The sequence below is a fragment of the Pecten maximus genome, chromosome 8 (assembly GCF_902652985.1).
Source record: "Pecten maximus chromosome 8, xPecMax1.1, whole genome shotgun sequence".
Lineage (NCBI taxonomy): Eukaryota > Metazoa > Mollusca > Bivalvia > Pectinida > Pectinidae > Pecten > Pecten maximus.
In genome coordinates, this window is record NC_047022.1 from 18,284,870 (window position 1) to 18,312,824 (window position 27,955).

The 27,955-nt window shown below is 34.0% G+C and overlaps 1 protein-coding gene across 2 annotated transcripts; it reads right to left on the minus strand.

Moving 5' to 3' along the window:
- Positions 1-680: 680 nt before the first annotated feature.
- On the minus strand, positions 681-27,671 carry LOC117332670 (ribosomal protein S6 kinase beta-1-like). Of its 2 annotated transcripts, XR_004533770.1 has the most exons (17): positions 27,434-27,671; positions 19,698-19,732; positions 18,806-18,923; positions 18,067-18,135; positions 17,361-17,432; positions 16,679-16,812; positions 15,896-15,996; positions 15,406-15,496; positions 14,597-14,687; positions 14,371-14,412; positions 13,407-13,472; positions 11,983-12,045; positions 11,347-11,424; positions 10,280-10,387; positions 9,436-9,548; positions 4,643-8,732; positions 681-4,612 (listed from the first exon to the last, which is right to left on the minus strand). XR_004533770.1 is itself a non-coding variant. In XM_033891664.1 (16 exons), exons 1-16 carry the CDS (start codon positions 27,521-27,523, stop codon positions 8,531-8,533), a joined length of 1,473 nt encoding a protein of 490 aa, XP_033747555.1. In that variant the 5' UTR covers positions 27,524-27,671; the 3' UTR covers positions 681-8,530. The 2 variants fall into 2 exon arrangements, 1 of the variants encoding a protein (XP_033747555.1); XM_033891664.1 differs by having other exon boundaries at positions 681-8,732.
- Between the last annotated feature and the right edge of the window lie 284 nt (positions 27,672-27,955).

Here is a 27,955-nt window from a genome sequence, read left to right on the forward strand (position 1 = left end):
TGTCTTGACCCGGTATGAGAATGATTTGCCTTTTCCACTAGCAACTGCGGGATAACCCTGTGAAATATGGGATCTTCAATTGGTTTTCATTACTTGAGATTTTATGGACAAGTCTTAAAAAGTTTGCATTTTTTTGAGCCATGGCGAGCAAAACTTTAAACTTTGAGACGAGTCTCAAAAATCTCATACAAAACAAACACTCATTTAAGATAATTTTTAACACATAACTCAGAAAACTATGTTTTGACAGGTTTTAAAGTCAAAGTGTGGATAATTTGATCAAACAGAGATAGTTTTTTACTTCACTATCAAGTTCTGACTGCCGCAGGGCCAAGTGGTTAAGATGTCCCGACACTTTATCACTAGCCCTCCACCTCTGGGTTGCAAGTTCGAAACCCATGTGGGGCAGTTGCCTGGTACTGGCCTGTGGCCAGTAGTTTTTCTCCGCATATTTCGGCTTTCCTACACCTCCAAAACCTGGCACATATAACAATGGCTGTTAATAGGTTGTTAAACAAAATAAACCAAACTGCAGCAGCCAATGAAAACACCTCAGGGTATGACACTCTATGCAAAAATATCACATCAGCAAATTTACTGGATAACGATTGAGTGACAAATCGTTTATCCATCCTTCAGTTTTAATATTGCAAACAAATAGAAAACAAAGACAAAGGAAATACTGTGTACTTTCTGCATGATTTAATATCATAATTATTTTTCCAATCTTTTTCAATATCTTGTTATTCCATGTCAAATAAATATCCGTCTTGTTTCAGGATGGCACATTAACATTACCTGTACTGCATATATAAAAGCAAATCTTGACACAAGGTGCCATGACTCGATAAAAAATTAAAATAGAGATAAATAAATCCATTTCTGGTAGTAACAGATTGGTCTCCTGCAAGCAAGCGTAAACTTTGAATGTTCAAATGGAGTTTTCTGATTAACAGGGATATATTAATTTCTGAACAGCAAAATTGTTTTATACAATTCCACTTATAGTGGGTAGTTTTTTGCATAACTGTTGACCAGATGTAAGCATATCTATGTTATCACAATAAACAAAGCTTTCCTTACCTATCAGATTTGCCTACAATGGTCTTTAAGAAGAACTGCAGTGGACTATACAAGCATGAAGAGTGCCTGTGAAAGCTACATATGTACATGTATTTCTTCACTGTGAAAGTTACATATGTATTTTTTCACTGTGAAAGTTACATATGTATTTCTTCCTGTGAAGGCTACATATGTATTTCTTCCTGTGAAAGCTACATATATGTATTTCTTAAAGTGTTTATGAAATCAAAAATAATCAAAATAAGGAACAGATAGGAGCATTTTGATTTTACCAAGATGACAATTTTCCACTATAATTCAGGACTACACCAAGTGCCTATATTGTATGTTTCACCATTTCTATGAACTTATCACAAAATATTCACATATCATTTTAAGGAGAATTTGGTTGTGAAGTAACATATCACAAATTGTTAAATTATTCTTTTAAAGGATAAATTTGATTCTAAAGTAACATAATCTAAGAATTGTGAAGACATTTTGCATCATTAGAATTATAATTCAAATAATTCTATTCTCATTCTTTGAAATTGTTTCGTCATTTGTTGAAATTTCCTGAGGATCATTACTTTTCCTGTCATACCCGCTGGTATCATGCTTGACTTGGGTGGTCTTTGATCACAGGATATTGTACAGATGCAATTCTAAATTAGTTTATTATCCCCGAAAGATCACGGAGAATTGGACTTGTCCGATAAAGTTTGCATTACTATTCAGACGAGAGAGAACCAAGAAAACAGCTCCATATTGCCTTACTAGGTAAGTATAAATAAATATTGTGTTTGACATTACAAGTATAGAATTTCATATATACCTAATCATTTATTTTCTGGCTCAGTGGCATAAATATATAAACATGTATTTTTTAAGCAAATCAGCTGAAACTGGTTGAATATTATTTAAAGCAAGTTTTTGACTACCCAAAATGATTTGCACCTCTTTGGTTTCAAAATTTTGGGGTGATTTATTTTGAATTTTTTTTAATTGAAAGCATTCTGCTGAATTATGATTGTGCTAACTGTAGTATCTGTCTCTTATGCTTTCTACAGTAAGTAATGGTGTATCAATTCATTGGTCCAATCTATTTAAACACAATTATGTGCTAAAACTGGTATCTGCAAATATATATGTATACATGTGTTATATTTTACATAACGCTGGTTTGATATATCTTTTTGTCCTTCAGATTTCTGAGTAAAAGTGATTCATTTTGACTTCTGAAACAAAAAGGTCAAAGGTCAGCTGAAGCACTGTTCATAGTAGTCTGTACACAATTTCAACATAAAATTAAAAATTTGCAAGAAGTAAGATGATATAGAATACAATTTCAGCAAAACTTCAAAAAATTACTTTTAGAAAATTAATTCTTGCGATTAAATATCTCAATTAAAAGCCTGTTTAATTGACATGTATAAATCTATGACAACATACTAGCACCTTTAGACTGCCTACTGTCCAGTCGTATCTCAATAATCCCCATACAGAGACATTTCTATGGCTGGTCAGCATGTTCATTAACTTATCAATGAGATACCTGTATATAAAATTTCCTATCTTAAAGCTTGTACAGCATCTTCTTTCTATATCTCTACCAAATCTCCATTGAACAAATTTCAAATTATCAAAAGAAAAAAAAAGTTTTTAAAATTTTCTAACTTAGGAACTAACAACTTCTAAGTGTTCTGCACAAATCAAATTTGAACTTGCCCAACTAGTTTTCAAATTTTCAAAAGATACAAAGTTTTTTTTTTATATTTTCTAAATGAGGTAAAAACAACTACTGAGCATTCTTCACAACTAGAAAAAATCCAAATCTGCACTCAATTAGTCTTTCTTTGATCAAATGATTAATAATATTGAATTTGAAGCATGCTGGATCTGGTAATTTTACATTGATGTGTTTTTGTTTCAGTATAAATGCCATTGTCGGATACCCACAACTGACTGCACATCACTACCCTACACTTATCACAGTTTAGCCCAGTGAAGTGTAGCATAGTGCAATCAACCGTGGGTCTCCGGCGATGCGTAAATGCTTGTCTTGATTATATTGTTTTTTTTAAACTGGATTAAACATGAAAACTTTTGCAGTTTGAAGTTTTAATATTTTCCTTGATTGACGGTAATTTTGTACATGTACATGTAAAACATAATTACATAAATGTTATAACAAAACAACATTTATCATATAAATTATATTGAAAGTGCAACGGTACAAATAAATTTCAAAAATTAAAACTAAATCTGTCCTTTTATCTATATAAAGAAATTGTGTCCAGGACATTCGTACCACCAGCCACTAGCCACCAGGATAAAATTATCAAAATAACTAATAATTAAGAAATTCAGAAAATATGTTCAACTGTTCATTAAAGAAATGTTCTCTTAATGAGACATAGAACCCCTGGAGAATTACATTGGATGACTAAGAGACATATATCTACAAAGCAGTGTGAAGGTTGTTGGGGGGGGGGGGGGGGGGGGGGGGGGTATAAATTTGGTATTCTACATAACTTGTATTAAACATTTTTAAATATATACATGTACAATTCTTTCTAAACAAAAAAATTATAATTGCTTTATTTATAATACACAATTCCTCTAATTCATAATTATAAATAAAATTTAAAATTGGCAACAATATTGTGGACAACCTTGAACGGTCATACAGATGAATTGAACGCAATTTTTTAAACACATGATTTTATAATGACATCTGTACATTCTATCAAATAAATACTGTTAAGAGAAAGGGTATCATCAAAATAAGATTTCTTACTACATGTATCTGCCTCACTGACATCATTCATGAAACATTTTTCTCAAGGGCTTTTCTAGTGCAGATATATCTATTACATTTTAAAATACCAAAATTACAGTCAATTAAAAAAAAAAAAACAGAATGTTACTGCTGTATCAAAATTGCTATCAAAGAATTATAATTGCATATCATCAAAATGAAAGATTAACAGAATAATTGGGGAGGTAACTCTAAATAAAATCAACTTTGATATATACTATCTCTGAATACTCAAAATATCTCAAAGTAGAACTCTTCTTTTACATAAGAAATCAATTTAGTGGTACCCTTTGCCTTACGTGTTACGGCCACATGGTATCAAGGTCTATATCGGTATCAGATAAGCTGTCAGGTATATTATCAAACCATCAAATTTTGTACAATTATTTGTGCATAAAAACAAATCTTTCAATCACAGAGAGTGAGCTTGTTTATCACATAACCATTTTGTTATCAATGTAATCAAACCCAAATTTTATTATGAACACACTGGTGATCATACTAGCAGAGCTATGATTGACTGTAGGATTCCAATGTCTCAATAATGATTCCATCTAAGAAAGGGAAAACAGTGAGAATATCACCACTTCCGGTTTCAAATCTGCCTTACAAAATGCTGTTTCCAAAATGTGAATGGTCTTTGGTACATCACAACTCGTATAGGATTATATTATAATGTTACAGTGACCACACTGTCACATTCATCACACAAATGACCAGCTGAGTGACCTTCATCACACAAATGACCGGCTGAGTGACCTTCATCACACAAATGACCAGCTGAGTGACCTTCATCACACAAATGACCGGCTGAGTCACCTTCATCACACAAATGACCAGCTGAGTGACCTTCATCACACAAATGACCGGCTGAGTGACCTTCATCACACAAATGACCAGCTGAGTGACCTTCATCACACAAATGACCGGCTGAGTGACCTTCATCACACAAATGACCAGCTGAGTGACCTTCATCACACAAATGACCGGCTGAGTCACCTTCATCACACAAATGACCAGCTGAGTGACCTTCATCACACAAATGACCGGCTGAGTGACCTTCATCACACAAATGACCAGCTGAGTGACCTTCATCACACAAATGACCGGCTGAGTGACCTTCATCAGACAAATGACCAGCTGAGTGACCTTCATCAGACAAATGACCAGCTGAGTGACCTTCATCACACAAATGACCGGCTGAGTGACCTTCATCAGACAAATGACCAGCTGAGTCACCTTCATTACACACATGACAAGCTGAGTGACCTTCATCACACAAATGACCACCTTAGCGTATGTACGCCAAATTGTTCGAGATTTAATCAAACCAAAAGTTTGTTGTTTCCAAATTACAATAGTATAAGTTATGTGATAAACACACTTTCACATTTGTATCATTTATTCTACATAAACTTCTGAAATTGATCATATATATTATTCATTTCATTCTGGATTGTTTCATAAATCTTACATGCAATAAAAACAGACTAAAGATCCTCTAATTCTGCTCTGGAAATCAAATAAATTATCCATAAAATACATTGTAGGTTTTCATTTTGAAGTATAATCAGCTTGAAAAAGATACAGTATCTTGTAGCTAACATATACGATGTAACACTTCTCGGTGCATGGAAGTCAATTGGAATGTTAAACCTTTTTTTTTCGATTTACAGACTTGGACTAAATGTTTATTTAAGTTTTATCAATATATTGTGCCATGGAATGAACTTTTTTTGAGCTGACCAGCCTTTTCAATTATTTATACCACTCTTATTTTCTATCTTATCTTCTGACAGATAAACAGGTGATACCGATATAGTCTATGGAAGCAAATCCTACACAGAAATAAGACCTTGATATTGTGCCTAACAAAAAATTAAATTATATTCCTAATTCATGCTAAAATGAAATATTTACAGACATAAAAACAAATTGGTACGGGCATGGCAATTCATAGCCTTTATATGCTTCAATATATCTAAAAGAACAGTTTAACTAAAATTGTTCACATGATTCTTTTTTTGTTTGGAGAAAATGTATTTAGTTGTCAGAAAAAAAATACACACAAAATGGCAATGCTTATTTCAAATACAATAAAAGATGAAAACTATATAGTTCATTTTCTCCACAAATAACCCATCATCCCTGAGTTTGCATAATAGGCTGTGCTGTCTCGCAATTATGGTTTAGTCCATTTCTTCCATAAGGGGAGATGAGGTTATTTTAACAACAAAAATAACACAAAGAAAATATATCTGATAACAATAGTGATAGTTTCTCTCTCTGCAAAATATTGTTTTATTTAGACACATAAACACAAGCTTGTATATATTGAATATCAACACATATAATTATGCAAGACGAACAAAAAATTTTTCATTGATACTCATTCAGTACTTCAAACAATTTCTTGCTTTCATAATTAAGTACAACATTCACAATGACACACTACCAAATTACCTCCCTTTTACATTGCACAATCTTTCCTCAGACACATAATGTATTGTTAGGAAAGAAAATGGACATTGTTAGAGAAACCTGTTTATCAAAATCACCTTTGTTTTTTGGAAATAATTGTATTTCTTTTTATAGCTCTAGGGTAAGCAAGTAAATACTGTTTGTTGAATTAGAATGGAGATCTCTAAAAGTGTTATTTGTATGCATGACCATAGAGAAGACAGAAGGACCAATTTACCCTTTTTTTCATGGGGGGGGGGGGGGGGGGGCGGTATTCCACTTAAAGAAAATGCCATGAATAGAAAAACAAGCATATTGGGTTTCACTAAGTTGTACATGTCCCATAACCGCCTCTGCTAAACAAGATGTCACCTATAGTCCCTGAAGGTGAATATTTTGTTGATGTACCGGTCCCAGTACCAGTAAGGGGAGGTAATTTGGTAATCTGGCATTTCATATAGACAAATATGCTCTATGTTCCTTTATCAGGTCCATACCAATTGTACTTAAAAGGTACAGCAACATATTATTGAACGAAACTGAATCTCAAGTTCATTGCCTGATGATAGCAGCAGTCTCTACTAAATATTCCCTTCAAACAAAAGTAATTTTACTGCTTTTCAATCAGGTAAAGGATGTTAAATTAAAACCCGGCTAGTTCCATCATAATAATTATATTTATGTAATTTACACAATTTCACCAGCAAATGAGATTCTCCATCTTGTTTTTAACAAAATGTACAAGAATGAAGCATCACAGTTTGGCCATCTTGGATTGAATGGTCTGATTTAGAAAACAAACAGGTGAACAGATTCAGTTCTTCTAGTATGGAGCGTTCCATTATGAGAACAGCAGATCTATACTAAGAAAACTGGTATGAACCCAAATAAGGAACGGTCGGTCTGACAAAAATTTTGTCCAACCGTTACACATCCAGCACTCTAGAAATAACAGAAATTTGCGATAACCTTTGCTCTCATAATATCACTGGCTCTCTGCCATCACTTTTAAAACTTCAAACTCTTACATATATCACTACTCTCAGAATAAATATCATCCCCTTCATGTAGAAGTAAGCCCTACCTTGCTTCCATCAAGGAATAGTAAAAGCTATACCATACTTTCAGTGAACATACACAAGAAATTTTCAAAATCATTTTTTTTCTAAATTGCAATAATTTGAGTGTTCAAATTAATTCTATTTACATGTACATGGTTTAGCAATACAATTAGCTTTGTTTATTGAACTTGTGAAATGAAAATCAGAAAAAAAAGTTATTTAAGTGAAAGTTGAATTATACACGATTAATTAATTAAAATCTTTGTTCAGCAAAAAACATACTGAAGTTTAATAATTACTTTTATTGTATAAAGCGTAAATTCATTAATTTTTCATGAATAACTTATCAATAGTTTAATTTTGTAATTAAAATTCATTTCATAGCCATTATTAATTTTTCTAATTAGAACTCATTACGATCTGTTTCAAGATGTTGTATACTGAAAATTGAAAAATACTTTAAGCTAACAGCATTTTGTCTCATTCCCAAAGCTCAAAGAATAGTAACATTTAGTTAACCTATGATAAAATTACATTACACCAACTCAAACTAAGAATATGTTTGTACAAATCTTAAATAAATACTGGCAAAAAATGATGAACTAGAATCAGAAAAAAATATATGAGGCGGATTTGAACCCCAACAAAGGAATAAAATTGATTACATTAACATATACTCTCATTCTTTACCTATAACAAACATGTCTGGCATGGTACATTATAATATAATGTTGTCCACATGACCTTCATTTCTTGCACGAGGAAACGTCATGAAGTCATAGATTTTATCATCATAACTCAATACAGTTCTTTGCCAAAAAAAAAAAAAATTCACAAGATGCTGGCAATATCCAAACAAAAAAATATATAAATCAGCTATAACATTCACGGATGATGTAACCTTTACAAATCAGCTATGGCATTCACGGATGATGTAACCTTTACAAATTAGCTTCAACATTCACGGATGACGTAATCTTTTGAATTGACTAATCGGACATGTGGACGCGACATTTCCCCTCCACAGTTTTTGTGTAGGTCATATCAACAGTAAATTAAAATAGTTCAACATATAAATACATTAAGGTGAAAAAGCAAATTAAAATTCCTTATTTTTTAAACTTAATTAATTCATTCGTAGATGTGGTGGCCGATTTTGACTGCCTGGGAATGCAGCCTGCTTGTAGGCTGTGTTTTTGGTTGCTATGGCTGGAGACGTTGACCTCTTCGTGACAACGGGTGCAGTGGTGTCCATATCTTCAAGTTCATCTAATCCGTTTACATCAGATGCTACACGGAACCCTTCTACTAAAGACACCTGGTGAGGGCTAAAAAAATTTTGAAAAAAAAAATTATTATTAATTCTTGTTACTTCAAAGCATGGTGACATAAAATAAGACAATTTGGTGAATGATAGTCTCCTACAGGATGTGAAATTATATATCAAGCTTGCAGAGATAATGCATTTGTGTTCGACAGAACCACTGTATTAAAAAAAGATCAACCCATGTCCCAAGTAAGAAGTTCCAGTAACAAATAGTGCAGGAGATGAGGTCCAACAAATTTTGATCTTTGAACAAGGTCAAAGGTCAAAATGTAGGTCAAAGTTACCTACTTTTGGTATTAACACACTGCCTCATCTAGGAACCCATGCCCCAAATAGGAAGTTCAAGTGACAAAAAGTGCAGGAGGTAGAGCCTGAACAATATTTTTCTTTGATGCAAGTTAAAGGTCAAAATGTGGGTCAGAGTGACAGTGACCTACTTCTAGTACATGACACACTGCCTATGTGAACCAAGTGTGAAGTTCCAGAGACAAGTAGCATAGGAGAGAGAGCCCAGACAAGATGTATTGCGGAAGGACGAATAGACACAATGCAAAACTTTAGCCCCACCTGTTCCCAATGGAGGAAATATTGAATAGCGATGCTTAAGTTAAAAATTCAAATTTTGAATACAAGGTAATTCATAGCAATAGCAAAAGCTGAAATATAAAACCAGGATTTTATTTTTTAACTCCTTAATTACTAACCTCATGCCACCAGTCCAGCTGGACCCAACTTTTCGTGGAGATCGAGGCTCCTTCTCCGCAATCCATGGTTTGTTGAGTTCCTCCAACACAGATGGAGCTACGTAAGTGAATCCCTATGAACAATAAGGTCAAGGTCATTCATATATCATGAATTGATGTCATTTGTTCCATCATACAGTATATAACACATTCAATTAAACATCCAGGATTTTTGTTTTGTCATGCAAAGTTAATTTTATAATATAAATCACAGCATCTGATATTAAAAACATACTTCATTACAAATCTACTGAAGTCAAAACAGTTACTTTCCTCATGAATAAGGATTTCTAAAATACAAATATGTATTGCTTAAGTGGTTTAAGCAATTTTTCCCCATTTCCATCTAAAGTTGAGAATGAAAGAATTTATTTCCAAAGCAAGTCTGTTAACAGTATCTAAATAATTGTCTTACTTTCAGTATGAAAGCGTCAAATTAACTAGGATTATCAATGTACATTTGGATGTGAAACCAAATTTGATGATATGACTGAGAGGTATATGATATGACTGAGAGGTAAACGATATGACTGAGAGGTAAACGATATGACTGAGAGGTATACGATATGACTGAGAGGTATACGATATGACTGAGAGGTATACGATATGACTGAGAGGTATACGATATGACTGAGGTATACGATATGACTGAGAGGTAAACGATATGACTGAGAGGTATACGATATGACTGAGAGGTAAACGATATGACTGAGAGGTAAACGATTTGACTGAGAGGTATACGATATGACTGAGAGGTATACGATATGACTGAGAGGTATACGATATGACTGAGAGGTATACATACCAAGAACACTTGGTTGGCACTTTCACTGAGGACGGTGTCATCTGGCGAGTCGACTGGTGTCTGTCTGGTAAATTTGGTGTCAAACTGACTCACATCCTCCTCGTTCATCTGGTTGTACAAAATGTAAGTATTGATATATAGCATGTTTCTTACCCCTGACTGTAGATTACCTTATTTATCACAAATTTTTACCAGTGAAATATCAAAAATTATTCATCCTATAAATTTATATTTTTCACTTTTCTGACAATTTCTGATTTGAAAAATCAAAATATCAGCCCCACTTGAGAAATGTATTAGGTATTACTGAAGACACTGTTAGATATTAAAGTCTGTGGACGGCTTATTTGTGAACTACTTTTCCATATAGTGTTTTTATTTTGGCTATTTAACATTTAAGTACATATTAAACCAAATTTAAACAGATTAGCTCAAGCACATCTACAGCGCTTGTTATAGAAAACTATACAATGAATACAGAAACTGCAATAAGCGCAAGCATAAGCAGAATGTTTTCAGTGTGAAAAGTGTTAAAATAAAATTACCACCTAAAATATTTATGTTTGCAGTATACCAAATAGCTCATGATGGATATCGGTTTTAACCTCAGTATACTTGGAATATTTAAAGGGATAAATAATTACATTATCTCATATACACAATTAAATTTTAGGATGATTTATAATTTCTCTGAGTGTCCTTTTTTTAATATTGAAGCATTTGAACAACAGAGAATACTGACATAATACGGACTGTTCCAGGAAAACAATACAGGACGAGAGAAGGAACTTAATGAATTACATATGGTTGGGTAAGTTCAAATTAAAATCACATTCATTGATTGGTGGAGTTTGAAATATTGATTCTGTTGTTTGGTGTATTTGATGTACTTGTACCATTTTTACATTAAAATTGCTTCTATACCAGGATATCGTTCACAAAAAAGTGGATATATGGGAGGGTCATCAAAATTTTAAATCACTTCTATAAGTGGGTCCCCTAATTTCAAGGTTTCAAGGCAAGAGACATTTTCAAAATGAGAAAAAGAACACTTGGATCACACTTACCACAGATGGCTTAAATGGTGGCTCAACTTTCCTTTGAATCAAATCGTTCCAATCGATGTGGCGAAAGAATGCATGATGCTACAAAATTACAACAAAATCATGTTAAATGTGATCTACTAATTATATCCTATCTTTATTTGTCAACTTTTTCAAGCTTGATGTCTTTATTTGTCAACTTTTTCGAGCTTGATGTTGTTATTTGTCAACTTTTTCGAGCTTGATGTTGTTAGTTGTCAACTTTTTCGAGCTTGATGTTGTTATTTGTCAACTTTTTCGAGCTTGATGTCGTTATTTGTCAACTTGTTTGAGTTTGATGTTGATATTTGTCAACTTTTCAAGCTTGATGTCGTTATTTGTCAACTTTTCAAGCTTGATGTTGGTATAAACACTGATAGTATATTAATACAAATGTATAAAAAAATATTATGAATTCAGTTCAACTTGGGACATGTCACAAAGGCCCTGTCATTTCTTGATATTTAGACCAAGATATGTTCAGCACATGTACAACAAATATAAGTCAAACCAAAAACATTTTCTTCAGTGTAGAGAACAAGGTCAGAGAGATTTCTAGGAGCATTTTAAATAATTTACATAAGAAAAACTTGGCACAATAAATAAATCAGCTAATGGTACCTTCAAAGGTTTGGAATCATCGGCTCCACCACCTAGTCTCTCAGTCGGGGACTTCTTCAACAGCTGGTAACAAACAAATACAATGTATTTTCTTACTTTAAAATTATTCAAATTATTACATTACTTAACATTGTTTGAAAACATATACTTAAAATTTTTCAGGGAAAGCGTTAATCATGGACACCACAAATTACATGATATAATCATAATATTTAATATTGACCTGTAGGAATTGTACGGTATGTTATAATCAAAATCTTAAGACTCACAAATTGTTTATATCTAAATTAGGAATAAACAAACCGTCATATTTTGACTTAAGAAATCTACCTTAAATCTTATTCTTATGAATCTCTTACCAAGGCATCAAAAATTGTTATAAATTTGATAGTGACTACATGAGAGGTCAATACCACAAAGCATTAACCCTTACCTATACAGAATATTTTACACATCAAATAATATTAAAGGGTGTGAAGATGTTTTGTTTCAATATCAATTACAATTGATCAGATGATACTGATCGTATTTCCGACATCGCTGTTGTCTAAAAAAACATCACGGGCTTCTTCACGAAAACAACCCCTTTTGGGCCTCATTTAAATTAAATGCGAAACTCAGGCTTCTAGCTCTACTTGCATTGAGAAGATAAACGAACCGACGCGCGTCAATGAAGTGTGGCATTGTTTCATAATTGTCGTGTTGATTATACACTAGGCCATCCGTCATAATGCCCCCTTGGGGTATATATTGGATACCTGTACAAATCACCTACGTAGGGCCCGAGACAATAAGGCTTCACACAATACCCGTCACATTTGTTGTTTCACGGTTCACTGGCCTGACCTCGTGTCATAATCGCTCAGGTAAGGCCGGTTTTCAGAAGTAATTTTTGGTATATTTTAACAGGAACCGGACACAAAATCAGTCCGGTGTTCAGAATTCAGAGGGATCGGTATTTGAAAGTTTTTTAATACTATAATAAAGAAGGACCAATTCCGTACAATGACAATTCGTTCGGTATTCAGAGGTGTTCGGTTTTTAGAAGGTTCGGTTTTCGGAAGTTGCACTGTATACTGGACTCTTGTCTAGTCACAAGAGCATATTTACAACAGTTGAAATAATTTAGTTAAATTTGTTCAATCTGTCTAATCATAATTTTCAATAATCAGGATATTGACCTTCGGGGGTTTATTGCAAGAAAAATATAGTACATTGAAACCTGACTTTACCGACCACTGTCTTAAATGAAATCCTGTAATATCTAGCCCTATCCAGTAAAATGGTGACATGCGCCACTGTTGACACTGGCTTTACCGACACACTGTCATATCCGACACATTGACTCAGGTGTGTCAGTAAAGGCAGGTTTCACTGTGCTTGTTTTAAAGTCAGGAATTCTATTATCTTGAAACTTTCCTTACCTTTTTGATAAGTCCCCTGGCTTCATTGGTGAGGTATGGAGGTAAACTAAGCTTGGCTTTTAATATCTGTAGAAAGAAAAACCCACACATAAGTTACACTTGTTCAATAGAAACAGTTTAGTTTGTCTACAATTGAAAAACCTGTACAAACCAGACCCTCGTAATTGTATACCTGAACAATATGAAAACCATCAACTTCTGATCGGAGAAATGAATCATGACATCATAATCACAACAAGTTTTAGTACTACTTCACAAAGATTATGACGTCACATTTTGTCCTTCTAAGCATACACATTCCAGTCATGACCTTTACAAGATGTATATCAACTTGAAAAGAAGAGTTTGATCCTGTTTTTAATGATGTCAATTTAATTCTCGATTTATAATGTGAGGATTTTGTTTCTATTCATTTCTGTATTTCAGAATTTACTAATATTTTTGTGTCAAAATGTTTGTTTGTTGAGTTCAAGGCCTCATGAACAGCCAGGGTCATTACGAGACGGGATCTCCTTGCAGTAGTTGGTGACTACCTCACTAACAACAACTGAGGCCTGTTGCATGCCATACAGAGCAATTAAGGTAAAGTGTCTTGCCCAAGGACAAAACCACGACAACACAGACTGACCCGTTTCTCAGCTTCCTAATAAACACAAACTGACACGGGTAGGGAGTGTTGAACCATGCACCTTGAATCTCTACCTGAGATTGCGTGGTCAGCGCTCTAACTAACTGACCTATCGCAGCCCCCTTCATGTCAAACTATTGAGATACAATAATTCAGAATAAGACAGAGATACCTGAATCTTGACCCCTAATACTGACCAATAAAAGTATGACAGTTATAACCAATACAATGTCTCAGTTCTTGTATCTACAACGTAGTACTTAGTAAGCCAAACATTATCTACAGGACGGGTTCAAGTAACACCAGCATGAAGCAAAACCGTGACAGCTCACTTACCTTATCTATGGTTTTCTTTCTATTTTCAGCTGTAAATGGAGGCTGGAAAAAAAAAAAACTTAAAAGTTTAAAATAATCTGTATCAAGCAGGTTAAGGTTTACTGATTTGAAAACAGGAAGCATTTTCATTTATTTTGACCAAGTAGCAAAAATTTGATAATTTCATATTTTCTTTATCATGTAATTTTGTCCACAACAGCTTCTATGGAAACTTCTACACACTCACCGCCCCTGTCAACATGTCGTACATGAGTGCACCCAGGCTCCACCAATCAACAGCCTTCCCGTGCCCACTCCTTGTCAGTATCTCTGGAGCCCTGTAACCAACAGTACATTATCACACACAGTAAACACTAAATGACGGTGTGTATTAGACACACAATTGTGACAAATGTTTCTTGTTAATGAAACAGGATCGGAAAAACAAGACTGGAATTTGAACCCTTGACCTCCTAAACCGGAGATAGAGGCTCAAACCACTATATATATTTGTTTAATTTCATGGAGCTGATATTTAAGGCGGTCCCAGCCGAAACTAATTCGCAGGTATTAAATATGGCACAACACTTCCTTGTAAATATTCTGCAGTGAATAGACAGTTCGTCTATAAATTTATGTGTATAAAATATAATACAGTGTATATTTATATTTCACACCAATATTTGGCAGATATTTATTTCCGCACGGTATTAAATTACCGCAAATATTAAATCACCAGCAAATATATTACCAAATATTAAGTCACCAAAGATACATATCATTTATTTGTTCTGTACAAACATTAAAAAGGAACCTTAATAATATTTTAACTATAACAAATTTCAGATGAAATACTGAACTGCTACATATATTTCTTTTATATGGGTATCTATGTAAGTTTGTACCTGAAATCTATTTAAATAGCTTGAAACCACAAAGAAAATACCCACAAATATTTTATGTTATGCAGTATATTCCAGTTTTATTGTAGCCATACAACATCAGAAGTAGTGAACGAGATACCTATCAAGGTGTGATAGGTAAAGTTATACTTACATGTATTCGATGGTCCCGCAGAATGTGTGTGTAACAGCGCCCCCATTTATAGATTCCTTACATAAACCAAAGTCTGTCAATTTCACGTGTCCTGAAAATTAATGGTTCAATTCGTCAGAGAAAAGAAAATACTATAACAGAAATATATTCACTTTATAACACATTCATATGCACAATAACAAAATTATTGGATTTTAAGATTATGAATTATAACAATGAATTTTTTACCGATGATGATATTTGTCTAAATTTAGGATAAAAATACAGAGTCACCCTCCTACATATGAGTAAAATAGTAGGAAACGGTAATGATGGTGGGCTAAAACTGTTTAAACTTAGTTTCTGCATCAAACAACATATAAATCTTTCAACTTCAATAACTAGTGCTATAAAATTCATACTTTTAGTCTTAAGATTTGGGTTAAATGATTGACACATATGCAAGTTATCTAAAAATAATCATTTTTGTTGACATCAATCACACACTTACCTAAGTTATCTAAAAGTATATTTTCTGGTTTCAGATCTCTGTATATAATTCCTTGTGAGTGGAGATGTTCTATTGCTAGTGTGATTTCTGATAAATAAAAACTGGAAAAGAAAACAAATATAATACATTTTTGTATCATCAGGTTTATGAAAAAATACAAAATAATCTTAAAATATTCTCTGAACTATAAGGATTACATATCACTGTATAATACAAGCATTAAATTTAAATCTTTCCTGCAGTGATATATTTTATAGCAAATTATTTTGGGTGAAATTTGTCTTTCAGATAAAAGTCTTTAAAACTTGAAAAATGGAAGCATAAAAAGAATAAAATTTTAGAAAAAAATAATTAATTTTCTCCTAAATATAGCAGGACCTTCAAACATCTGACTAGAACTCGAAAATTAGTTTGAAAAATGTTTGTCATCCTGAACATTTCTGATGGATGTTAAACAAAATATTTGACAAAACAAGAAATAATAACAGAATGTATAAATTTAAGTGACAAAAAAGAAGACAGTTGTCCAAATAAGTTAGGTAGAGAAATCATCTATTCATCAATACTGACACAGGTTTTATATAGGCAATATCCTCATTTTAATTATTACTTATTAAAATTATAACAAGCCCCAGGGATGGTAGCTGGGGCAAGTGTAAGTAAAGTGTATGTATCTTTTTAGCCTTGTCTAAAACCATAGAAGTATCTGCATTTCTGAGAGCTATTTTTGAGGGTCTGGTCTGAAAACAAAGTAGCATACAAATTACTGATTATGATATTTACCAAGCTGTGTCCTCCATGAAAATGCCTTCCCGTTCCAGTTGCATGAAGAGCTCTCCTCCAGGGAGATACTCTAAAATAAGGTATAGTTTCCCTCCCGTTTGAAATGCATAAATAAGGTCCACAATGAAGGGGTGCTGTAATATAAATGTACAGTCATTATAACAATTGTTATTGAAAATAAATATATACAAAATCATTATCAAAGGTCTGTGAGGAATGTGATAATCATGTATACCAAACAATATTTTATGCAGATTTTCAAAAAGAAATGTTCTACTTTTATACACAGTAAGCAAAAATGGTGGTAAATTACTATAAATTTGAATTTTAAAAGACTTCTGAAATTTGATTTTGATTTTTATTTTAATTTCTTCATATGTAAGAAGTTGATACTAATATATGTAAATTGTCAACCTGATCATTTGTTACTGAACCTGTGCTGCCATATCAAAACATCTTCAAGTCTCATGATACGGTAATCAACATCATCTAGCAAAAACTGTCTACTCAGAATCTATGACAGATTCCCTTTGACCTAAACATATGAGGTTTTTTTACCTTGACACCCCTCCCCTTCAATGAAACATCAGCCCACCACAAGGGGGCAGGACTTAACTTGACACCTTCCAATATGTTATCTCCCCTTCAATAAATCAGCCCACCACCAGGGGGCAGGACTTACCTTGACACCTTCCAATATGTTCCTCTCTGCTTTGGTATGAGCTGTGTCTTTGGCATTTCTTGCAATAGTTGCCTAGCAACAAAAAATAAAAATTTACAATTTGCTTCAGTGATACAAATGGTGCTATTTAAAATATAAATGCACCCACTACTTTATTTATGTATTCCCCGATCAGATGAGAAAAGGTATGTGGTCATCAGTCAGACCATTTGGTGTTCCCTGGTACTCTGGTTTCCTCCCACAGCAAGACCCCTCCCACACTTCCATTCAGGCTAAAAAGCGTGATTAATATAAGTTGATATAACTTGTTTTGCAATTGTTGTAAATAAATAAATAAAGTTAACAGTTTTTATAAATACCCCCCCCCCCCCCCCCCACCCCCCCCCCCCCCCCACCCCCCCATGAAGACGAAAATGCAACTGCCTACAGGAAATAACACCTAATATACCAGACTAGATCAACAAGCATACAGGATATTGCTAAAGTAATACATATCCCATAACAGCCCCAGCTAAAAATAGTAACAGTGACCTTGACCTTGACCCAAAACCCCAAAACTCGCACTTGTCCGAGATACTATGGTCCTTTATCAAAGTGTGAAGTTTGATAAAATCCCTCAAGGAATGAAGCTTCTGGAGAACTGACGACTTATGGTGTTATGTACACATACATATGCACAAGACCCACGTACACATATACAGCTTACCTTCTTTAGGACTTTCATTGCAAATATTTTGCCGTTATCACTACTTGATATTTTGCGGACTTGAAAAACCTGTAATGTAAAAAAGAAAGTAATGAAAACATTGTCCAGTATATGGTTACAACTCCTGTAAATGAATTCCTTCTACATAAGTGGACATTTAAAGAAATGTGTAATTATCAATGGTGACTACAGTAGGTTTTAAGATACTAAAAGGACTTTTTATGATGCTGTTTCTAGACAATTTTCTTACTATGTAATTCTCAAATGAGAAAATAATTCAATGGTTTTTCAATTCGATTTGTTCTCAATTTATGTACATGTACATCTGTAATGACTACTGAACTGTTACCATAGAAACTTCAATAACACTGTCAGTCACATCAAATTATATCACTATATGTTATCCTCATATGGTTTATTGCGTAGTGAACATGTTTTTGAGAAAAAGATTTGGGTCTATTTTATCCAATAAGAATCCAGATTATTTAAAGTCATAAAATAAAATAATTTTATTGTACAAGGATAACAACATTAAACATCTACTAGGATTGTCGGCAAACAGCTGATTAACCAGTTACTCGCAAGTGACAATTCAAAACTCAAATTACCCATATCTATCCAGATATAAGCCCCCAAGGAGCAAAACTTCAACTTTACTCGAAGTAGGGAGTGGGCTCAAATTAGGAGACTAAAATAAAACTAATCAAAACAGCCAGTAAAAAATTTCATCACTTAATACCTTTCCATAGCCACCTTTCCCAAGAACCTTAAGCAGCTCAAAGTCCTGGGGCCCGACCTTCAGTTGACCTGGGTTGACTGTGTTCTCCGACAGTTCCAAGGTTTCCATGCCATCGACACTAGAGAGAAAAATTATCTTATTAAGAGGTCAACAAGTACAACAACCTGTGTTAATCTTGGTCAAGTTTTTCTGAGAATGTCCATGAATGGTAACTAACAAAATAATCTGAATTTAAGAATTTGCAGATTTATGATCTGTAACTTAAGAATTTGTATATGATGCAATATGAATTACATGAAGTCTTCACTTCACAAAAATGAAACAGAAATATTGGGTTTGTGAGAACATTTACATAACAAAAATAAAGTAATTTTCATATTGAAATTGAAATTTCAAATTTAATTTAATACAAAGGGAAAAATGATATAATATTCCTTGGTATTTTTTTTAGCAAGATACAAACGAAGAGTATACACAGAACAAGACAAATTTTGTGGCCACAAACCACATTCCCCTTAGAGATGATTAGTGAAGACTTCATGAATTGTTTTTTTTTATATAATGTATTAAACAATACATCAATTTTTTTGTTGTGAATTGTTCTGCATGTCATTTTTTTCACTTTACCTCAATTCATGAAAGAAATGCATAATATATACAGAACGAGATGATTGTTTGCGGCCACAAACCACATTCCCTTCAGAGATCATTAGTGAAGACTTCATAAGTTGTTGATAATCTATTCAACAATACATCAATTTTTTGTTGCAAATTGTTCTGTACATGTCTTTTTTTTTCTCTTCACTTAAATCCATTTTGATATAGCTGTGCATGTATAAACAAGACTTTTAACGAGAGATAAATAGTGTTTTAAAACACACATGCTACTTACTTCAAATCAAAGCCTCCCCTTGCAGCTATACTCGCCTGCAAAAAAATAAAAACTTTTATGTTAAAACAAAAGCATCAACAGATTGTGACATTAAATAATTTTCCATTATTTTGTACCATATATATGTGCCAAATCATTAAATGTCATTTTATTATTTCATATATCTTGACAATTTGACACACACAAAACAATCTTTTATGACTTTTCATTCCATACGAGGATAATTATGAAATGTAAGCTGCGTCAATTTTTTTTAAACAAAATATGAACGAACATAATATATAATCTTAATTCAATTAAATCGAATAATATATATAAGTGCCATCTTAATTAATCTTTCAATCTTCATGATCATCTCAAATTATATAATTATGTAACAGTTGTCTAGAGCTAGTTCCTGAACAATAGTTATAAATTTAAGAGCTTTAGATTTTTTGCACAGAATTCATTTATCACATGTACAGCTACAACATGGTAATTTCTAAGAGCCCTTGTTACATTATATATGTAGATATATAATATCAATCATAATCTACCACATGTCATAATTTAATGTACACACACAAATATCTTGTGACACTGTACCATTGTCAAGAGCTGTTACTACTGTAATGATATATGTAATTTGCTGTTTGTAACACAATGACATGTTCTGCCTATTGTGTATATTTAGTGGGTGTAAGCCCAGCAGACGGGGTGGGGGGTAGTGCACTGAAAATGGGCAAAAAAAGTGGTGGTGGTGGTACTGGGGGGGGGGGGGGGGGGGGGGGGGGGGGGGGGGGGGGGGGGGGGGGGGGGGGGCAGCTTATCCCAATTTATAACCAAATGCAAGAGGGGAAACTTTGATAACCATCTTCGAATATAATATGGAAGAAGACAACCCAAATCTCCAATTTAATACATACTTAAGGGTCATCTATACAGCAGAATAATGTTGAATTTCAAACACGAATAAATATCTTAAAATTTGCACAAAAATAGTCATGTAATATACCAAAATGTTTGTTTGGATATGTAGTGTCTTAAAATCACAAATAATTTGTTGTAGATGCTAACAATTTCTTCTATAGAGTTGCTTTGTGGTAAGTTGTAGCATGGAATAATTCTAAGTCACAAAAATAACCAAACCTGAAAAATAGCCCAGCTGTCATGCTCACAAGTGTCTATAGCACAGGGTAGGAGCATTTGTTTGACCGGATTTGATTTTATGTAGGTATAAACACATATTTTGTTTTGACCTTGAAATGCAAATGGCGGCTGTGGATGATATTACACAAATATGGCATAAAGGGAGGCATTTCAGCCATTAACAAGAGATCCCAGAGGGATCTTGGCGCCCACCATTGAATGATCTTCATAGGTTCCATGTCGGATTGATCTTTTCTCTACTTTTCCCTTCATTTTACTAATCTGTGCAAATTGAGACATCCCTCCAGTACTTTTCAAACAAGGGAATCCAAGCTATATAAGAAATTTGAGATTTAATGATAATGGCTGTTTGTTTGCCAGGTTGTTTTCAGGACAGACTGGTCCAAAAATGCAATACAAGGCACCAAGGGGAACCTACATATGAAATTTGAGAAAGATCCCTTCAGTACTTTCTCAGAAATAGTGATAACAAACTTAAATTGTCAAAATCCAAGATGGCTGCCTGTCAGCCATATTGTTTTCTGATTGGTCTCAAAATGCAGTATGCATATCAAGGCACTGAGGGGAGCGTATGTATGAAATTTGAGAAAGATCCCTTCGTTACTTTCTGAGAAATAGCGATAACAAACTTCAATTGTCAAAATCCAAGATGGCTGCCTGTCGTCCAGGTTGTTTTCCGATTGGTCTCAAAATGCAATATGCATAACTAGGCAACAAGAGGAACCTACATATGAAATTTGAGAAAGATCCCTTCATCACTTTCTGAGAAATAGCGATAACAAACTTCAATTGTCAAAATCGAAGATGGCTGCCTGTCGGCCATGTTGTTTTCCGATTGGTCTCAAAATGCAATATGCATAACAAGGCACCAAGAGGAACCTACATATGAAATTTGAGAAAGATCCCTTCAGTACTTTCTGAGAAATAGCGATAACAAACTTCAATTGTCAAAATCCAAGATGGCTGCCTGTCGGCCATGTTGTTTTCCGATTGGTCTCAAAATGCAATATGCATAACTAGGCACCAAGGGGAACCTACATATGAAATTTGAGAAAGATCCCTTCAGTACTTTCTGAGAAATAGCGATAACAAACTTCAATTGTCAAAATCCAAGATGGCTGCCTGTCGGCCATGTTGTTTTCCGATTTGTCTCAAAATGCAATATGCATAACTAGGCACCAAGTGGAACCTAAATATGAAATTTGAGAGAGATCCCTTCAGTACTTTCTGAGAAATAGCGATAACAAACTTCAATAGTCAAAATCCAAGATGACTGCCTGTCGGCCATGTTGTTTTTTGATTGGTCTCAAAATGCAATATGCATAACTAGGCACCAAGGGGAACCTACATATGAAATTTGAGAAAGATCCCTTCATTATTTTCTGAGAAATAGCGATAACAAACTTCAATTGTCAAAATCCAAGATGGCTGCCTGTCGGCCATGTTGTTTTCCGATTTGTCTCAAAATGCAATATGCATAACTAGGCACCAAGGGGAACCTACATATGAAATTTGAGAAAGATCCCTTCAGTACTTTCTGAGAAATAGCGATAACAAACTTCAATTGTCAAAATCCAAGATGGCTGCCTGTCGGCCATGTTGTTTTCCGATTGGTCTCAAAATGCAATATGCATAACTAGGCACCAAGGGGAACCTACATATGAAATTTGAGAAAGATCCCTTCAGTACTTTCTGAGGATTAGCGATAACAAGAATTGTTTACGGACGGACGGAGGGACGGACAGACGGACGGACGGAGGGACGGACGGACGACGGACCACGGACGCAGGGCGATTTGAATAGCCCACCATCTGATGATGGTGGGCTAAAAATGCTTCTATATCATACATTTAAGACATCTGATTATAGTAAGAATGACCTTTTTAAGACAAATTGTCAAACTGGTGAGTTTTGGGCCTTTTTCAGAAATCTATATCTTTTACCCCAAACTCAACGGATGAACATTTTTTCCGAAAAACAGTCTTCCTGCCATGTCTAGAGTTCTCTATAGTATCTAATATGAGCATTTTTGACGTTTGAAATACCTTCTTATATGCCATAATTGTGTGATATTATTCACAACCGCCATTTGCATTTCAAGGTCTAAATAAAATCAGTGTTAATACATATCATAAAGTCCAAATAAAATCAGTGTTAATACATATCATAAAGTCCAATCTAGTCAAACCAATGCTCCTATTTTGTGCTTTAGACCCTTGTGAGCAAAACGACATGACTGTTTTGCACAATAAATGTGATACAAATGAGTTAATTATGTCCCCCTGAAACATGCATTTTTCTCATGTTTTGTTGAAATTTACGAACTACTGAACAAATTAAATGTCAACAGCAAGGCCCACAGTTTGACATGATACATATCAAAATTTTATCAAGTTACTTCTATTAAATTGCACCCTAGTAGGGATGTATATCCTGGTAAAATATCAACTGTTTTGCCTGGATTTGCTCTTTAGATGCCCCTTAATTTTCGGTGATAGGTAGAATTGTAATTAACAATGCTTGGAAAATGTCAGTTATAATAAATCATACAAGAAATTGTCTGTAAGACTGGGGCAAGAAATTAAATCCAATTTCAGCATCACTACTGATCTATGTCATTTGGGGTTAATTCCAGATCAAAAGTAATCGTTATCCCAAAGTTGAAACATATATATACTGGTCCAATCAAAATTAATCAGTAAGCTTACTCTAACATTAACCAAAAGTAAAGGTAAAAATTACAAAAAAAAAATCACTTGCATATATATAGGACAAGTAGTCACCAATATCTATTCTCACCATGAAGGTCAGTACACTAGTGCCCTGCTCTTAAGTGAGGAACCTGATGATCTACTGCATGACATATATATATATGGCATAGATTCGGAACAGGACAGGATACATTCTGTCCTATTCAGAAGTGATGTGGTCAGAGGTGACCTTTGATCCTTTATCCTTGACCAATGACCACCAGAATATGATCTGATATAGAACTTGATGTGTATATATGAACCAAATAATCTGCTAAAGAAATAGCTCAATGGTCAGGTTTAAAATGTGATGTTATGTTACTATTGTGTAAATATTAACCGATTCTGTTGAGAAGTTCTCAAGATGTCATTGAATTTTAACAGGACATGTACAGGAGGTACGGACACGGGTTACACTAGTACCATCTATAGGTTCCTCACGCAAAAGACAGGAAAATAATATGTAATACATATACCCGGTATATATATAGATATACATGTATTACATATTATTTTCCTGTCTTATGCATCAGGAACCTACATGTTGGTACAAGATGCCCTCAGTAAATTGGAATTGGAGTCGGGGGCATAAAAAAGTAAATAAGTTGTAAACTATTATTAATTTGAGAATTATACATGCAAAGATAGACTACTGTACATGTTTAAACAATAACTTAGAACAAAGTTAATTCTTTTACACTTCTTGTATCAAACATATTCAAGCTCTTAAAAGGTTAATGTTGCCATTGTTGATACATGTACACAACAAAAACAGAATCTGTTTAAATCCATATATAAACCAATTGTGTTTCTACTCCGGAACAAAACAACAACAACATGATAATGTTTACAGTGTCCACTGATAACATCTTGACCTATTGTTCTTTATCCCTGCAGATAAACACACTAACCTAGATGTTTCTAGGACAGCTTGAAACTTATTTTAAACAAATGCTTAGTACAGTATATGTGTGTTATGTGTAGGCATCTCAAGTGATTTATGGTTTAACCAGCATTCTACTCATTTTTTTTAGATACATTTCAATAGGCTAGTTCCTAGAAATGATAATTGATCTATCATATTTTGTCCTTGTACAACTACAATCTTGTACTCATTTTTTTTAGATACATTTCAATAGGCTAGTTCCTAGAAATGATAATTGATCTATCATATTTTGTCCTTGTACAACTACAATCTTGTGAAGTTTTAATTTTTAAATGTGGATATTAGTGACTCCTTCTTCTTGGTCCATTTTGGGAAATTGACAGATTTCATCTCAACACAGGAAAAAAATCCAGACTTAAAGATTTGGGAATTTTTTATGACTTCATTGGGAAAAAATAAACGACATGCAGCATCAGGAATGGGGCCTATATTCTGCCCCAAATATATATATACGTTTGTCACAATAATGTACATGGATTGATTTATTTTTGTTTAACGTCCTAAATTAACAGTCAGGGTCATTTGGTTTTGGAGGTGGAGAAAAGCCGGAGTACCCGTAGAAAAACCACCGACCTATAGTCAGTACCATGCAACTGCCCCAGGTGGGTTTCGAACTCACAAGGAATAGTGATAAAGGGTTGGGACACCTGTACATGGACCCTGTATAGGCAGGAAAACACTGAAGCGCTGCTAGATTTAATATTGTGAGACTCATTGTTTTTATAAGTATTCATGAAAATAAATTGTAGATTCATCAAAAACACTGTACCCATTATTATAAATATCAGATATGTCTTGTTAATCTTGGGATATTTTCTACACTTAAAATTTTGCAACAATATTGTGCTTTCCTTGTTAAAACATGTGAATGGTATTGGTATTTAAGCAGCTGCATATCCCAAAACGTATAATACAACAAACACCAACAGACGAGGAATTGTTATAATAATTAATAATAATCATTTGGAGTTTTATATATACCGCTTATCAAATCAATGCAGCCATCTCAAAGTGGTTCACAATTATGTACACAAATGATATTTGATACAATATTAACTGTTAACAAACTGTAAATCCATAATTTGTGCTAAGTCCCTGATGTAAATACCTCTGATAACCTATTGATTTCTTTTTTTTTAATTTCAAAATGTTTTATTCAATCAAACATTTGAATTAATTTACATACAATATTTCATAATAGAGATAGAATTTAGATATATTAGAAATGGATTGGACAACAGGCTAAGCCTATACAGGTCCTTTCCTTAACCTATTGATGCCAAAGACCTGGTTTGCATTCAAACTTTCTCTGATCAACTCTCAGTACTAGCAGACCAAAGTGTAAAACTTAAGTTGAAACAACCACACTTCATCACGGCAGACATAAACAAATTACTGGTATATCCAGAAATTAAGTGCCAACAATGATCTGATATAAAATTCTCATGAAAGGAGAATAAATAGTTGATCATAAAATGGCTAAACCTAGGGCTGGTGATCATGATCCCACAGACTATTCAGCATGGGCAGGTCAAGAATCCTGATGTGCCTTTCTCAAACTAAATTGCTCATCGCATGTGATTATGACTACGTAGTAATTGATACCTACAAATTTCTTAACACTTTTTTGTAATTTGAAATGTTTGTGGTTTTACCAGTATGGATGCATGTCAATATATGTTTGTTTTGGTACATACAAGATTCAACATACAAAGTTTATTTCCCAAAATTTGGCCCACATTTTGGTTTATTTCGTTTTAATGTCCTATTAACAGACAGGGTTATTTAAGGACGTGCCAGGTTTTGGAGGTGGAGGAAAGCCGGAGTACCCGGGGGAAAACCACCGGCCTACGGTTAGTACCTGGCAACTGCCCCACGTAGGTTTCGAAATCGCAACCCAGAGGTGGAGGGCAAGTGATAAAGGGTTGAGACACCTTAACCACTCGGTCACCGCGGCCCTTTGCAAATTGGTCCACCCAATACAAATAAGATTATATATGTATCTAATATGAGATCCAGACATGTATATAATGTGAATTGTGATGTGGTACTATTTATAACAGGAGAGGAAATGAAACAACTTGACCTGGACTCAAACCTGGGACCTCCAAACTATAGGTGGCCACTCAAACCATTTCAGATTCATGGCAACTGGCATTAAAACCAGTACTACAGATCTGTTACACTTCTTAGAATGGAACTGACCCAGTACTTGTCATAAAATCAGTTGATACAAAGTAAAACTAATAAAAATCATATGTTATACCAGGAACATATAATATGTACAAATACTGCATATATCTGTTATACACATCTCTGGTACAATAAAAGTGGGTTTTTTCAAAAGTCAATTAAAACATTCCCACATAAAAGAAAGTTTTACATTTTTGTATAAATGTTAAGAACATATCAGATCCACTCAATGTAGTGTATTGTATCGGAATCAATACATATTTCAAATACTTTTCTATAAATAGATTCAGTGTGTGGACAATAGGACCACAGGTGGGTTAGTGCAGTCTGACGACATCAACTACCACACTTGTGAACCGAACAGAAAATAACTTTTAGAAAACATTTCATTAAAAAATATAGAAAATGAAAATTATCATGAGTGAACCGAAACTTATTGAAATCGTGAACATACGCGAACGAATTCATGCGCGCAAGTTTCGCCTGTCAAATCTGGTCCCTGGACCACATGCCTTTAGTACAATATTTCGTCTTAAGTACAAGTACAGGGCAATGTTCAATATCTCTGTATACTCGTGAATAAAACAAGTATCCAGGAAGAACTAGTGATTCACGTATGTTCCGACCACTCAACATTGAGAAGCTGAGTCAGTCCTTAGCAATGGACAAAACAGTCAGACATGGTTTTATACTTTTACCTGATCGTCTGGTTCAAAGTATTCATCATCAGAAATCTCCTCCTCCCCCTCGGGGGTATCGTGTAACTCCAAATCAAAAACTCCGGCCATATCGCTACATTTGTGTCCTTTGAAAGAATGTCTTAATTCAAAACTACGATCTTGAAAGTAGCCTTCTACGTTTACTACGTATTCCCTTACACTTCGCCAACACAGCCGGGAATCTTTCCGAGGGATTCCATATATGACGTCAGATATCACATGTATGAGGCCCACGATAGATTTTTATCCAATAGAAATGCTTCACATCGAGGACGGAAATGTATTGTAGTTGTAAAATCATTTTTGATTAGTCGAATCAGTTCCAGCCGGGAATTCTTTGAACCATTTTCGGCATGTAAAAGCGGTGTGGGCAGAATTACTTACATACAAATTTTAATACCACAGAATCTGAACTGCTCTACTCTCTTTTGGGTATGGTATATATATAAAACAAATAGATCCACAAGAAAAAAAGTCCATATTAAAACGAGGGATTGTTAG